Consider the following 16,557-nt stretch of genomic DNA (forward strand, 5'->3'; position numbering starts at 1 on the left):
GCCTTCATCAATCTTCGCAGCTTCCCCTTAGAAAACTCATTGAGTTTTGTGAGGCAGGATTTCCGTCAAATCAAGTCATGCTGACTATCCCCGATCTGTCACTGTCTTTCAAAATGTGCATAAATCCTATCCCTGAAATACTCTTCAATAACTTCCAACCATGTGCATAAGGCTCATTGACCTTTAGTTACCTGAATTACTCCTGCTGCTCTTCTTAAACAGAACAGTCACCCTGATTGTTTGCCTTGGCATGTTATTCCACGAGTGACATATTGTTTCATCTTAGGTACACAAAATTGCTGGGGAAACTCAGCGGGTGCAGCAACATCTATGTCACTCGTGGAATAACATGCCAAGGCAAACAATCAGGGTGACTGTTCTGTTTAAGAAGAGCAGCAGGATTAATTCAGGTAACTAAAGGTCAATGAGCCTTATGCACATGGTTGGAAGTTATTGAAGAGTATTTCAGGGATAGGATTTATGCACATTTTGAAATCTTGTTTGAAGGATTACACTGTTTTCGCTGCCATGTGATTATCCCATGTAGTCCGATTAAACAAGTTCACTTATTATGTAGAAATCCACAATGCATGTATTTTGTGCAGTTCTCACATGCATGGATCAGTTGTTATTCAAACCATAGATATATATTATTGGATCTGTACATATGATATGCACACTCATCTCCCATCCTTGAATACCCATTTCCCTTTGAGCCCCTCTGTCCCCTTCACCCATATTCCTCTCTCCAGCTTTACATTTCACCAGATCTACTTTGACAATCGCAGCAGCAACACTTAACTGCTGAGGTGCTTTAAAAAAAACTAATTGTGGAAGCATTAAAAAGTTAAATAGTGAAAAATGTGTGCCCCAGCAATACAACAAGGGAGTCAAATGATAATGCTCTCAAGTGACCTCTCTACATGATGTGAGTACTGAATGGAACAATTGATTCACAATGTCGTTTCTCTCTCGTTCCTCTCTAATTGCACTAACCCTCTCTTATCCTGGCGTCGGTTTATTCTCGGTTACATTCTTGGAAATAATAAAGCCTCAGACATATGAGTAAAAATAATTGAAAAAGGCAAAGTCACAACAGTTCACCCGGCCTCGCAACCTACACACACAGTCTGAAGAAGGGTCTCGACCCGAAATGCCACCCATTCCTTCTCTCCAGAGATGCTGTCTTTCCCGCTGAGTTACTCCAGCAATTTGCGTCTATCATAGAAACAAAGAAAAGCAGGAGTAGGCGACACAGCCCTTAGAGCCAGCACTGCCATTCAATGAATCCAGAATCGGTACCCCGTTCCTGCTTTCTCCCCATATCCCATGATTCCGTTACCCCGAAGAGCTATATCTAACTCTCTCTTGAATACATCCAGTGAATTAGCCTCCACTGCCTTCTGTGACAGAGAATAAGCGAGTTCGGTATTCCGAAAAACGCAAGGAATCATGGGATTTGTCAAAGGTCATTCGCGAAAAAAAAGCAAACGGGGGTGCCAGGTAGCGGGAGAGCAGGGTGTAATAGGGAGAGAGAGGGGGCAGATGCGAGTGGGAGACGGGGGGAGAGACTGGACCGCTGGAGAGACGGTGAGAGGTGAGGGAGAGAGAAGGGCGGTTTGTGTTTTGCTCACAGATGTGTTTAGTTTAACATTCCCCGGGGAGTGCCGGTGTTTGCGCATTGATTGCAGAGGTGGGCAATGTCTCCCAGTCCCTCCCTCCAGTCTGGAGCAGGGGGATGGGGTGGGGGGGGGGGGGGGAGGGTGGAGGGATTGTCGAGGGATTGTCCTAGCGCCCGGGAATTCTTGCGGGGACGGGGTGTCCGGGACTTGCAGTGAAGCCGCAAAGGCGAGTTCCTCACTCCCTATCTTTCTCCCCATCTCTCTCCCCGCCTCCTCTCCCTCTATCCCCCCCTCCTTCCACACTCTCCCTCCTCACCTCCCCAGGATCTCGATGTAAACCACCACCGGCCCATTTTCTCCACCACATCGGCGATGAAGTTGTACTTAAGTCGGGGGGCTGTCGGGGGGACGGGCTGAGTGGCCTGGAACCGGGGGAGGAAGAGGCCGAGGCTGCAGCCTCGTGCTTGCCCCGGTCCCGCTCCTCCCCCTCCCCGCCGCCCCCTGACCTAGCCCCAGCCTCGCCTTTACCTGCGGACAGGCGTCGCTCTGTGGGAAGGAACTGCAGATGCTGGTTTACACCGACACAATGTGCTGGAGTAACTCAGCGGGACAGGCAGCATCTTTGAAGAAAAGGAATAGGTGACGTTTCGGGTTCAGACCCAAAGAATATAGAGGAACGCTCCTCTATTATCTTTGTTCAGACCCTTCTCCAGAGATGTTGTCTAACCCGCTGAGTTACTGCAGCTGTTTGTGTGTATCCCCGTTGATGACTGGTGCTCGGCTTTTGCCGGCACCGAGGGGATAAACCGAGAGCCACTGGATAAGGCGAGAGGTGCAGCTGATGGTCCCTGGCCCATCGGGGAACGGGTTCCTCGGGAGTTGTAGCAGAGTTGAGCTGGAGTTAGCGTTGGCTTAAAGCCGGTGTCCAGTCACCCCGGACATCTCTAGCCTCCCCCCGGACAGGAATGGGACACTCGGGAGGGGAAGACTAAGGAAGTTTGGCATGAGAAGACTGCGACTTCCTGAGAAGACTGAGGAAGTTTGGCATGAACGCCAGCATCCTCACAAACTTCTACAGATGCACCATCGAGTGCCTGCTGACGGGCTGCATCACAGTCTGGTACGGGAACTGTTCTGCCCACAGCCGCAAATCACTACAGAGAGTGGTGAAGGCGGCACAGCACATCACTGGCAACTGTCTCCCGGCCATTCAGGACATTTTCTACCGGGGGTGCCTGTGGAAGGCACACAGTATCATCAAGGACCACAGCCACCCAGCACGCAGACTGTTCTCCTTGTTACCATCAGGCAGACGATACAGGAGCATGGCTGCACGTACCACCAGACTTAAGAACAGTTTTTACCATCAGGCCATCAGGCTTCTGAACTCATAAACACATCATATATGTTGATTATTTTATTATTGTCTTTTTACCTTACCAATGTCATTTTATCCTATTTTATCATTGTAATATTATTGCTGAGGTGACCCGTTGTCTTGTCAAACACATTTCATAGAAACATAGAAAATAGGTGCTTCGAGCCTGCACCGCCATTCAATATGATCATGGCTGATCATCCAACTCAGTATCCCATCCCTGCCTTCTCTCCATACCCCCAGATCCCTTTAGCCACAAGGGCCACATCGAACTCCCTCTTAAATATAGCCAATGAACTGGCCTCAACTACCTTCTGTGGCAGAGAATTCCACAGATTCACCACTCTCTGTGTAAAAAATGATTTTCTCATCTCGGTCCTAAAAGACTTCCCTCTTATCCTTAAGCTGTGACCCCTAGTTCTGGACTTCTCCAACATCAGGAATAATCTTCCTGCATCTAGCCTGTCCAACCCCTTAAGAATTTTGTACGTTTCTATAAGATCCCCCCTCAATTTTCTAAATTCTAGTGAGAACAAGCCGAGTCTATCCAGTCTTTCTTCATATGAAAGTCCTGCCATCCCAGGAATCAGTCTGGTGAACCTTCTCTGTACTCCCTCTATGGCAAGAATGTCTTTCCTCAGATTAGGAGACCAAAACTGTACGCAATACTCCAGGTTTGGTCTGACCAAGACCCTGTACAACTGCAGTAGAACCTCCCTGCTCTTATACTCAAATACTCTCATTGTACCGTTGACCCTGTGTTAACCTACATATGACAAATAAAACTGAATTGAATTGAATTGAATTAAATAGAGGGACACTAGTGAGATCACCCATTCGCATTTGTTCTACATTATCTAACTCCAGTAGCAATTCAACAGCGCTTGCAGCGCCGGAGACCCGGGGTCGATCCTGACTAGGTCTGTCCTGTGTAGGTTTGTATGCATGCAGCAGCTCAGCTGTTTATCACAAATTAGCTATGACCTGGGCATGTGCAGTCGGAATACCGAACTCGTTTATTCCACAGATTTACAACTTTCTGGCTGGAAATGATTTTCCTCGACTCAATCCAAAATGGCCTACCCATTATTACATCTATCTTCACACACAACCTGCTCACTGGATACAGCAGAACACCCAGGGAGCAGGTCTCCAGAACGTTCATCTTGACTTACGCTCTTCACTCTTTTGTTGAACCCCATCAACTCTGCTAAAATAGTCAGAAGAACACTAAATGTCAAGTAAGATTTTCACACCAAAATATTTCCTCGTACCTCCAAAAAGCGGGGGGGAAATCTAGTCTTGGTGAAAATAAACTCCAGAGACAAAAGTTTTCCATTATCATATGTACCGGCCACTGAACGATGAAATTTTACATTAGGGTCCTGACCCGAAACTTCGTTGTCCATTCCCTCCGCATACGCTGATTTACCCGCTGAGTTCCTCCAGCACTTTGTGTATTGCTCAAGATTCCAGCATCTGCAGTTCCTTGTGGCTCCAATGAAATTCTTCCGTGCTGCAACCTAACCGGCGCATAAACGCAATAACACCTAGATAAATACATACTGTAATAATCAATATAATTCAGTGATCATGTTGCTAAAGACGATGTATTTTAAAGTTATATTTAAAAAAATCAAATCTGTCGTTCAATTATTATTTTTGGCATTAAACAAATCGTCTGCGCTGCGAGTGTTTGAAACGGGGCATCTCAGCTTGAAACGCAGATATCTTGCCCTTTTAATAATCTAGCGGACAACTTAAAATTACTCCAAAGGTCTTTATTTTTAGTTGAAAAGCAGACACATGAGGTGTGGGTTTAAAAAGTTGACAATCAAGCTGTATATGGCGGTCCTAGTTGATACGTTGATGCCCACGTTATCAATCTCTACAAAAATCAGTCTGAAGGGTCCCGACTCGAAGCATCGCCTGTCCATTCCTCCAGATTCTGCCTGACCGGCTGAGTTCCTTCAGCACTTTGTGTTTTGCTGCTGATTCGTGTCTCCAATCTTCAGAACCATTTGCCTAAATATGATGCAATGTCGTGCAATGATCGACATTGCACGCGTTTTTTTTCCAGAATATTACCATTCCCTTGATGAAAATTCTGCAAGGGGCATGGAAATATCGGAATATGTGGAATATTCAGTTTAGCACATTTTATTAAACTGCGGGCAACGTCGATTATTTATGAAGCTAAAGGACCTCAAAGGGGGGGGGGGGGTCCAACAATACGTAGATTCGAACAGCTGTGGGAAACCTCTTGCACATTCTCCATGGTTTCCTGGACCGCAGGCTCTTTATGTAACATATTATTCTTCTTATTCTCCCAGTTCTCTTTTGTAGCCGATTATTGTCCTTGGGCGATGGACAGCCCGACGCAGCAATCAGAAGACGGGCTGCGATTTGGCTTGGGCACGATGGCCAATGGGAGCGGTGATGGGCGGGACGGTGGGTGATGGCTTTAACGCGATCTACAGCAAAGAATTACAGCAGCTTGCGATCGCTAGTGTGCTGCAAATATATCTTTGGTGTGCAGCGCTGGAGCTTGCAACACTGCTGCGTTCAGGGAGCCACTTGCATTGCTGGTGTGCCGCCTAGAGCTTGCCTAGTTCAGGGAGAGACTTGTATTGCCGAAACGTGCAATTTTCCCGAGTTCAGAGAGAGGCTAGCATCACATAAGCTTGCAACATTGCTGAGTTCAGGGTGCCGCTCTCTTCGCTGGGGTGCAGCGCAGAAGCTTGCAACATTGCTGAGTTCAGGGTGCCGCTCTCTTCGCTGGGGTGCAGCGCAGAAGCTTGCAACATTGCTGAGTTCAGGCAGCGCCGTGCATCGCTGGAGTGCAGCGCAGAAGCTTGCAACATTGCTGAATTAAGGGAGAGGCGTGCATCGCTGGCGTGCATTGGCGAAGATTGCAATATTGCTGAGTTGAAGGAGCGCGGCGCCCTGCAGCGCCGTGCATCGCTGGTGTGCATCACAGACGCTTGCAACATTGGCGAACCGAAGGATCGGCGTGCATCGCTGGCTTGCAGCGCAGAAACTTGGAGCATTGCTGACTTCAGACAGCGGTGTGCATCGTTGGCGTGCATCGCCGAAGGTTGCAGCATTGCTGAGTTGAGGGACCGCTGCGCGTCGCTGGGGGGCAGCGCTGAAGGTTGCAACGTTGCTGACTTCAGACAGCGGTGTGCTTCGCTCGCGTGCATTGCTGAAGATTGCAGCATTGGCGAGCCAAGGGAGCGCCGTCCATCGCTGGCGTCCATCTCTGAAGGTTACAACATTAGTGAGGCGAGGGAGCGCCGTGCGTTGCTGGCTTGCGGCGCAGAATCTTGCAACATTGGTGAGCCGAGGGAGCGGCGCGCCCCGCCGCCGGGCTTGCAGCTACCCCCAATGGAGGAGATGGAGGAAGAGCTGAAATGCCCGGTGTGCGGGGCTCTATTCCGGGAGCCCATCATCCTGCCCTGCTCGCACAACCTGTGCCTGGCCTGCGCCCGCAACATCCTGGTGCAGACGCCCGAGGCCGAGTCCCCGCAGAGCCGAGCCTCGGCTGCCGACTACGACTACCTGGACCTGGACAAGATGAGCCTTTACAGCGAGGCGGACAGCGGCTACGGCTCATACGCCGGCTTCACCAGCGCGCCCGCCACGCCGTGCCAGAGGTCCCCGAACGGGGTGCGGGTTTTCCCACCGCCGCTGGCCGCCCGCAACTCGTGCATCACATGCCCGCAGTGCCACCGCAGCCTGATCCTGGACGAGCGGGGGCTTCGCGGCTTCCCCCGCAACCGTGTGCTGGAGGGCATCATCGACCGCTACCAGCAGGGCCGGGCTGTGGCCCTCCGCTGCCAACTGTGCGAGAAGGCACCCCGGGAGGCCACTGTCATGTGCGAGCAGTGCGATGTCTTCTACTGCGAGGCATGCCGCCTGCGCTGCCACCCTCCCCGCGGGCCTCTGCTCAAGCACCGCCTGCTGCCGCCCGCCCAGGGCCGCATCTGCAGGCGCCTCAGCCCCCGCAAGATCTCCACCTGCACCGACCACGAGCTGGAGAACCACAGCATGTACTGCGTCCACTGCAAGGCGCCCGTCTGCTACCAGTGTCTGGAGGAGGGCAAGCACGACAGCCACGAGGTGAAAGCGCTCGGGGCCATGTGGAAGCTGCACAAGGTGAGCGCCTGGACGGTCCCTGGGCTGTCGCAGTGGTTGTGCAGCGTTGACCTCCCTCCCCTCCCTCCAGTATCCTAACCTCACAATGTGAGCATCAGAGGTTTTGGGTTGACCTCCATTCCCTCTCCCCTCCAGTATCCTAACCACAAGCTAAACATCTGACCTGCCACACTGGTGTGTTCAGTATTGACCAAGACATCTCCAATCACCCTTCCCTCCAGTAGCATTTTAACTGTGCAAGTCGACCCTCTGGCCTGGTTTCGTAATTGTCCAAAATTGACTGCACCGCCCCCATCCCCCCACCTCCAGTATTCTATCGTCACAGGGTAGGTTAGCAAGGCATCTTGCCTGCCACCGTAGCTATTCAGAATGGACTAATACATCTCCATTCACCCCCATCTCCAGTATATCCTAATCTACTGTGAACAATTCAACATGGAGGCACTGCGTGTGGTTCTACTTGTTATACAGCACATAAGCTGTTTACTATTCTAGAGCTGAAAGCTGAAATGAAGAAACGTTTTAAAACATATATTTTAAAATTACTATCAAGAATGTTTGAAGGATAAATTGTTTAATCCATCTCAATGCTTCCCCTGGAGTGAAATGATCTTGTTACGACCGGTACATAGATAGGAAAGGTTTTGAGGGACATGGGCCAATCGTGGGCAGATAGGGCTAGCTTAGATAGGGGATATTAGACGGCCTTGGCAACTTGAGCTGAAGAGCCTGGTCCTGTGCCCTATGACCAGCAATTAAACTGACACAAAGTTACATTTAATTCACATAACTTGCTGGCATGTTGACCAAGATGGAATACTGAGCTAGTCCTATTTGGCGCATAGCCCTCTAAATCCTTCCTATTCGTATATCTTATCTAAAATATTTAGGATTGTGCAGTGTGAGCGTTAGATAATTTGTCCCCGTCGGCTGTCTTTTTCCAATGCAGAATGGGAATATCGCATTTATTGTTACGTGACTGTTTTACTGTTTGGAATCAAGCAGCAGCAGGTTAATTAGAAAGATTTTGCTGTTTCTAAATATTTATTTTTCAAATCCACATGCAAAGGTTAACAGTATGCAGTTGCTAGTCAAACTTATCACAGTAGAAGCTACTTTACTTTATATGAATTTCAAATGGCTTGTTGGCATGAATTCTTTTTGATGCATCCAGTTATATATCCTGCCTTTTAGCGTCTTCTGGGGACAGCTTTGTTGTCAGTCTTTCAATAGAATGCTTAAGATTTGATGTAGGTGTGCCAGCTGTTTTATGCTGCAGGATCCTCCGTGTATCTGGATTGCAGGGAACATGAGAAAAATAAAGAGATGTGATTGCAGGGATAAAATTGTTGGAACCTTGTGGTAAAATCATAGTTACAGAAAATAAATAACACAGGTGGAGGTTAATGAACCAGTGGAAATAAGCTATCCAGCCTCATGGTGGTTTCTAGTACTAGGTCCGTAATCTGCAGGTACAGCTCTTTGAAAACACATTCATGTACCCTTCAAAAACTGTGAGCATCTCTGCGTCTGCAACCCTTTTATGCACTGCATTACAGACTCTATCAACGTCTAGATAGAAAAATATGCTTTATCTCCCATCCAAACAGTCTTTCAATAACTTTAGATTAATAGCCCATGATGTTGACCTGATCACTATGGGGTAACAGACCATATGTTATGAAAGAAAATAGGTCTCGCCCATTTACTCTACCTGGGTCCCATATCTTTCTACATGGCTATTAAATACGCCTCAGTCCCCGCTGTTCCGCAAACAACCCACACATATATTTCAAAACTGCTGCCGTTACACCAATCTTAAAGAAACCTGGTCTTGATCCCTCCTCTCTCATTAACTACCGCCCAATCTCAAACCTCCCCTTTCTTTCAAAAACCCTGGAGCGTATCGTTGCGTCGCAACTTCACTCCCACCTCCTTGCGTATAACCTACTTGAACCCCTCCAATCTGGCTTTCGCCCCCTCCATAGCACAGAAACTGCTCTCCTCAAAGTCCTCAACGACCTCCTCACCTCTGCTGACACTGGTTCCCTCAACATCCTCCTCGACCTGAGCGCAGCCTTCGATACAGTGAACCATAACATCCTGCTCACCAGACTCAAAGACCTCGGCATTGAAGGCTCTGCACTCAGCTGGCTCCGTTCCTACCTTTCCAACAGATCCCACTTCATCTCTCTCCACAATCACACCTCTGCTACAGCCGCAGTCACTCAAGGCGTTCCCCAAGGCTCCGTACTCTGCCCCCTCCTCTTCATCATCTACATCCTCCCCCTTGGTCAGATACTCCGCCACTTCAATCTGGACTTCCACTGTTACGCTGATGACACCCAGATTTACCTTGGCACCAAATCCCCCCACAACCCCCCCCCCCTCTCCCATATCAACTCCTGTTTGTCAGCTATAAAAACCTGGATGCAGCATAATTTCCTCAAACTCAACAGCGATAAGACAGAATTCCTCCTCATAGGCTCCAAAGCCACACTCAGCAAAATCAATAACCCCACTCTCACCATCGACGGCACCACTGTCTCCCCATCTCCCCAGGCCCGCAACCTTGGCGTGATCTTTGATTCCACCCTCTCCCTTGAGCCTCACATCCGCCATGCCATTAAAACCTCCTTCTTTCATCTCCGCAACATCGCCAAACTCAGACCCTCTCTCACACCGCCTGTTGCTGAAAGACTCATCCATGCCTTCATCTCCTCCCGACTGGACTATTGCAACTCACTTCTCCTTGGCATCAGCTCCACCTACATCAACCAACTCCAACTGGTCCAGAACGCAGCCGCCCGACTCATCATCCACACCAAATCCCGGCAACACATCACTCCAGTCCTCAAAAAACTTCACTGGCTTTCCATCTCCCACCGGATCACCTACAAAATCCTGGTCCTCACCTACAAAGCCCTCCACCATCTGGCCCTCCCATATCTCACTGACCTCCTCTCCCCCTATCAACCCTCACGGTCCCTCAGATCCACATCAGCCGGTCTCCTCTCCATCCACAAGTCCAACCTCCGCAGTTTTGGGGACAGAGCCTTCTCCAGGGCAGCTCCCAGGCTCTGGAGCTCCCTCCCCCAACTGATCCGCAATTCCGTGTCCCTCCCCATCTTCCAGTCCCGCCTCAAGACCCATCTCTTCACCTCTGCCTATCCTTAGCCCCACGTCCCCGTCCCTTTTCATCTGCATTAATTGCCTCATACTGTGTTTTGTATTGAATTCTGTCTTTACTTTGTGTACTAGTCATGTCTCTACTATTTATTTCATTCCCCTTACATGTTTTTCCTCTACATGCTCAATTTTTGTAAGGTGTCCTTGAGACTCTTGAAAGGCGCCCGTAAATAAAATTTATTATTATTATTATTATATATGATCTTTCCTACTATATTCTCCACTGCACCTTCCCAAGTGCAATCATATTGTTCTTGGGAATGTTTTGCTGAAACTGCAATTTTAATTTACTTAATAGAAACCAATTGTAAAGGTGCCACGATCTGATTAATGAGGAGAGTGAATATGTTGAGAGCATCTTGCTGTTGAAAAAGGTGTCATCCATGGTTCCATTGGTAACACTTCCACTGGAGAAAGGAGAATTTGGAACCATCCTTTGTTGGAGATACAAGTACAAAATCCTGGTGCAGCACTGTGGAAATATTAACACAATGTCCCCCTTTGCTCTGATGGATATTCAAAATCCCAAAGTACTACTTCAAAGAATATAGGAGCATTTCCCATCCAATTCATCAGAGCCAAATTTAAGTACATATTTTACTGTATGTTTAAGTTAATTTAAATCAATCTAATAGGAAGTCATTTATTGGAGATTTTGTGTTCAGAATGTTGTTACCACTTTACAAAGACAGCATGCTTATTTGGACAGCTGATCATCTAACATTTGTAACTTTGCAGGAAATGTATTAACTATTTTTACTCTCATTAGCAAATCACAAACAGCTTCACATTTATTGCTGTGGTTGAGATGCTCTATAAACTCTATTATCGGTATTCCGTGACCTTGATTGGCAATGGCTGGTTTCAGAGGTTTACTTTTTATGTTCTCCTTCAGAAAAAAATATTCCATTGAATTGCCATAGCCATTTTTTTAACAGAAATTTCTTAGCATCTCCATCATTCAATGTAGCAGATGGCCTCTATTTTCTCCTTGTTGTTATCAACATATGTTTGGAGCACAGCTAAGCAAATGTGGCTCTGCTTTCCCAACCCCCGCTGCAGCCTCCGACCCATATTGTTCAAAGCCATCAGCTGTAAGCTAATGAGACGAGACACCCATTGTCTTCATTATTGGTACTTTATGGAGGTTACTTTCATTCCATTAGTCTTCTATCGCTATTCATTTCATATCTATTATGTGGACCATGAAACATAAGCAGGGTTTGCTAAATATTTCCAATTTCAGACAAGTATTTATTTTGGTTTCTATACGGGGTATTTTTGCTTCACTCTTGGTTTATATTCAGTTTCAATGCATCACTGCATTGTTAAAGCTCGACAGCTATTTCATTAATGATGCTAATTATAACGAGACCAGCTGCATTTGTGCATGGTGTAAAATAAATCTATAGGCAGTTACTGGCAGCCATTGCCATGAATAGATTTTTAAGACGGCATCCTTCTGTCTAACAGCTGTGAGCATTTTACTGGAAGTCCAGAACGATCTGTAATGTGTCATTCATGTTGTTTAACAAACTGGTTATAGTGGACATGTAAAATATATAATTGAAAATATGCTATCTAAAATGTGATCAAATGGCTGATATTCGTGGAGATGATGCTTATAATTGTTTTTAACACATTTAGTATTATTGCAAATACCGATGCCAACATTGATATATTTTTTTCTGAAACGTTCAAAACATTTTAATTGTCTCTAATGCAGGCTAGCATAGCTATTTGCTTATGTAGTGACAGAGAAACTTGGGCATAATGCCTTTTAATCTGTTTCCTTGATTGAATACAATGTATAGAATTTGTTTAGCATTAAAGACCAAATTCCAGCAGTGTCATTGCAACAGATATATAACAGGACATCTGCTTGACCTGATGTCTGGGGACTTGCCCATGACAGTAAATTGTCTGGCCACCTCATCTAAACAGCTTTTAGATTGTACAAGTACAGCTTTGAGATGTTGCACATGGACCGTGGGAATGTCGATTAATATGCTGGAAAGCTGTTGTGTGGTTACAGTTCTGAAGATGCAGCTTTGTCTTATAGATTGAACTTGCAGGGATAATTATCATAGACAATACACTGAGTGATGCAAAGGCATATGGTTGCAGATTAGTCTTCTGGCTCTTCTAGGAAAATAACAAGAGCCAGTGGATGTAGTGTACATGGACTTTCAGTAAAGCCTTTGATAAGGTCCCACATAGAAGATTAGTGGGCAAAATTAGAGCACATGGCATTGGGGGTAGGGTAGTGACATGGATAGAAATTTGGTTGGCAGACAGCAAACAAATAGTAGGGATTAACGGGTCCCTTTCAGAATGGCAGGCAGTGACTAGTGGGGTACCGCAAGGCTCGGTGCTGGGACTGCAGCTATTTACAATATACATTAATAATTTAGATGAAGGGATTAAAAGTAACATTAGCAAATTTGCAGATGACACAAAGCTGGGTCGCAGTGTGAACTGTGAGGAGGATGCTATGAAGATGCTGGGTGACTTGGACAGGTTGGGTAAGTGGGCAGATGCATGGCAGCTGCAGTTTAATGTGGATAAATGTGAGGTTATCCACTTTGGTGGAAATAACAGGAATGCAGATTATTATCTGAATGGTGTTAAATTGGGAAAAGGGGAAGTACAACGAGATCTGGGGGTACAGCAGGCAGTGAAGAAAGCTAATGGCGTTTTGGCCTTCATAACAAGAGTTGAGTTTTAGATTAGATTAGATTTCCTTTATTGTCATTCAGACCTTTCGGTCTGAACGAAATGCTGTTGCCTGCAGCCATACATGTAATAATAACAACACACAATAAACACAAATTAACATCCACCACAGTGAGTTCACCAAACACCTCCTCACTGTGATGGAGGCAAAAGTCTTAGAGTTACTGTCTCTTCTCCCTCTGCGCCGAGGCGATACCCCACCGGGCGATGGTATCAGTCCCGCGGTTCAAGCTCCGCGGCCCGGGGGTGGTCGAAGCTGCCGCCCTCCAGTCCAGCGGACGCAGCTGTTGCAACGGGAGCTCCGGAAAACAGGCACCAACCTGTGACATGCGAGCCCCCGACGTTGTCACCCACTGGCCCGCGGCCGAGCCCCGGATCCAGGTCGCCGCCGCCAGAACGCCACCATCAGCCACCGGAGCACCGTCTCCGCCCCGCACCGGGCCGCCCACACGGCAGCGTCGTATCCCCGCACCGGGCTGCCCCCACGGGAGCGCCTTCTAGCCGGGAGCCGGTCCGCCCTCACCGGAGCGCCTTCCAGCCGGTAGCCAGGCCACCCACACGGCAGCGTCTCAGCCCCGCACCGGGCTGCCCCCATGGGAGTGCCGAGTCGTGCCTCTGCCCGGACGTCGCCACAGCTTGAAGACGGCCAGTCTCGCGTTGGTGAGTCCTGGCTGGCTCTACCTCCGGATCCTCGAGGTCGGTCACAGGTTGGAGGCTGCCAGCTCCGCCATTAGGCCTCAGCGCAGACGGGGGAAGAGAAGGGGGATACGACAAAAAAGTCGCATTCCCCAGAAGGGAGAGACAGAAAGCCCTGTTTCACCTTTTGGAGCAAAGAGAGATCCTTCTGCAGTTGTACAGGGCCCTGGTGAGACCACACCTGGTGTATTGTGTGCAGTTTTGGTCACCAAATTTAAGGAAGGACATTCTTGCTATGAGGGAGTGCAGCGTAGATTCACAAGGTTAATTCCTGGGGAGGCGGGACTGTCATATGTTGAGAGAATGGAGCGACTGGGCTTGTATACACTGGAATTTAAAACGATGAGAGGGGATCTAATTGAAACATATAACATTATTAAGGGATTGGACACACTAGAGGCAGGAAACATGTTCCCAATGATGGGAGAGTCCAGAACCAGGGGCCACAGTTTAAGAATAAGGGGTAGGTCATTAGAACGGAGATAAGGAAAAACATTTTCACCCAGAGTTGTGAATCTGTGGAATTCTCTGCCTCAGAAGGCCGTGGAGGCCAATCTTTTCTGGATGCTTTCAAGAGAGAGTTAGATTGAGCTCTTAAAGACAGCGGAGTCATGGGATACGGGGAGAAGGCAGGAACGGGGTACTGCTTGTGGATGATCAGCAATGATCACAGTGAATGACAGTGCTAGCTCGAAGGGCCGAATGACCTACTCCAGATAACGAAAACATGTAGACACCCAACACATGGATATCTACTGGAAGATTAGAAACGTAAAGATTTGAGCCAGCACCGCCATTCACTGTGATCATGGCTGATCATCCACAATCAATACCCCATTCCTGCATTCTCCCCCATAACCCTAAATCTGGGAGGAATTGATAATAATATGGAGAGAATAAAAAAGGCACTGAAGGAGAGAATAAAGTTGGATTTGAGTAAATGGTTAGTTGATGGTCAGCATAGGCTTGGTGAGGCAAAGAGTCTGTTTTCATCCTGTATCTTTATCTCATTTTAGTGTTTATATTTTTAATCATAAATTCATCAATATGCATTATGTTAGATTGTGCTTGTAATTTGGAAAAGCGGTTGTTTAAATTTAAATTGCCATATGGAGACAGTTTGTGTGATAATCTGCTTATATCTCTCACAACAACTCTTCTGCTTAAGGAACATGGGAAATAATTACAGTGTTTCTTCTTGTTCTTTCCCCATTTATCTTCATTAACTAACAGGATGCCCTCACCACCCATTCAATTCTTTGGATCATAGGTGTATGGAGAATTTCATCTCAGCATTTAGTTTGTAGAGTAGAGAGAAGGCAGAGTGATGTACGCAACAATGCACTGGGAGGGTATTTTGTATTTTCTTTTTCTTCCCTTGACATGGAGCATCCCAAATCAGGACCTTGCAGGTTTCTTTTAGCTTTTAACAGTCAATCTTCAGCTGCTTACTTAAAGGAGATCCTTTTCATTGAACAGGGTTAAACCCCTCAACAGGGTTTGCTTTGTAATTTAATGTTTAAGCTTGTGTATGGCTTAATTGTACACATCCATAGTGTGCTTAGGGAGAGATACAGCATGGAAACAGGCCCTTGCTGATCACGGATTGTTCACATGAGTTCTATCTTATCCCATTTTTGCAATCACTCCCTAAACACTCTGGGCACTATACATAGGCCAATTCATCTGCAAACCTGCATGCCCTTGGGATATGGAAGGTAACCAGAGTACCTGGAGGAAATCAACACCACCACACGGAGTAAGTGCAAACATCAGACGGTCAGCACCTGAGGTCAGGATTGAACCTGTTTCTGGTGCTGTATGGCAGCAGGTCTACCAGCTGTGGAACTGATTTGATTAGATAGCACACAAACAAAAGCTTTTCACTGTATCTCGGTACATGTGACAAGAATAATCCAATTCCAATAGCAAGAGGAGCATTTAGCCTAGATTCTTGTAGCTATAGACATACTAGATAACATAATGCTTTTTCCTACAATGGTTTCTGAATGTTACTGTAAGTTATTGATGTTGTTCACATTTGAATGCAAAAAGGAATGAACCATACAGTACGTCATGCTTGCTTTACTTTGAAAATTGGTCATACACTGGAAAATGAAAATAGTTCACAACTGTCATTGATGGAAAAAGGGTTTTACTGAATCACGGCGAGTCTCATTATATAATGCATAAATTGCTGTCATGTACTTGGGGAGTCCTGAAATTTGCCAGAATTCTGCAACAATGTAACTGGTTTCATGTCTTCCTATTTTGGAAATTCATTATTATTGTCTGCTAAGTCGTAGGGATTCCAGTTTGTAAATATTGGATAAGTAATGAGACTCACCGTGATCAGTCTGAAGAAGGGTCTTGACCCAAAATGTCACCCATTCCTTCTCTCCAGAGATGTTGCCTGTCCTGCTGAGTTACTCAAGCATTTTGTGTCTACCTTCGATTTAAACCAGCATTTGTAGTTCTTTCCTACACATAGGATAAGTAGCATTTGATTGTGCTATTGTTTTCAGCTATGTAGTTGATGTTGAGAAAGCGTGGCTATTTTTGTTTAAGGAGGTTGGAAATATAGTCATACAACATGGAAACAAGCCCGTCTACTTAACTGGTCTATGCCAATCAAGTTGTGCATGTACGCTAGTTCCATTTACCCACTTTTCATTCATATCCCTCTAAACTTTTCGTGTATATATCAATGTATCTATCCATTTGTCTTTAATGTCATAATAGAAAGATTAAACAAGAACTTACCGTTTGAAGTTTGAT

The 16,557-nt window shown here is 46.7% G+C and overlaps 1 protein-coding gene across 2 annotated transcripts in view; it reads left to right on the forward strand.

The window, feature by feature from the left end:
• Positions 1-5,717: 5,717 nt before the first annotated feature.
• trim9 (tripartite motif containing 9) overlaps positions 5,718-16,557 on the forward strand; it is a 72,987-nt gene continuing 62,147 nt past the window's right edge. For both annotated transcript variants that reach the window (XM_033027334.1, XM_033027333.1), the window contains exon 1: positions 5,718-7,158. In XM_033027334.1, the coding sequence (XP_032883225.1) occupies positions 6,388-7,158 (771 nt within the window). In that variant the 5' untranslated portion in view covers positions 5,718-6,387. The remainder of the gene's footprint in view (positions 7,159-16,557) is intronic.

The sequence above is a fragment of the Amblyraja radiata genome, chromosome 9, assembly GCF_010909765.2.
Source record: "Amblyraja radiata isolate CabotCenter1 chromosome 9, sAmbRad1.1.pri, whole genome shotgun sequence".
NCBI classification, from domain to species: Eukaryota; Metazoa; Chordata; class Chondrichthyes; order Rajiformes; family Rajidae; genus Amblyraja; species Amblyraja radiata.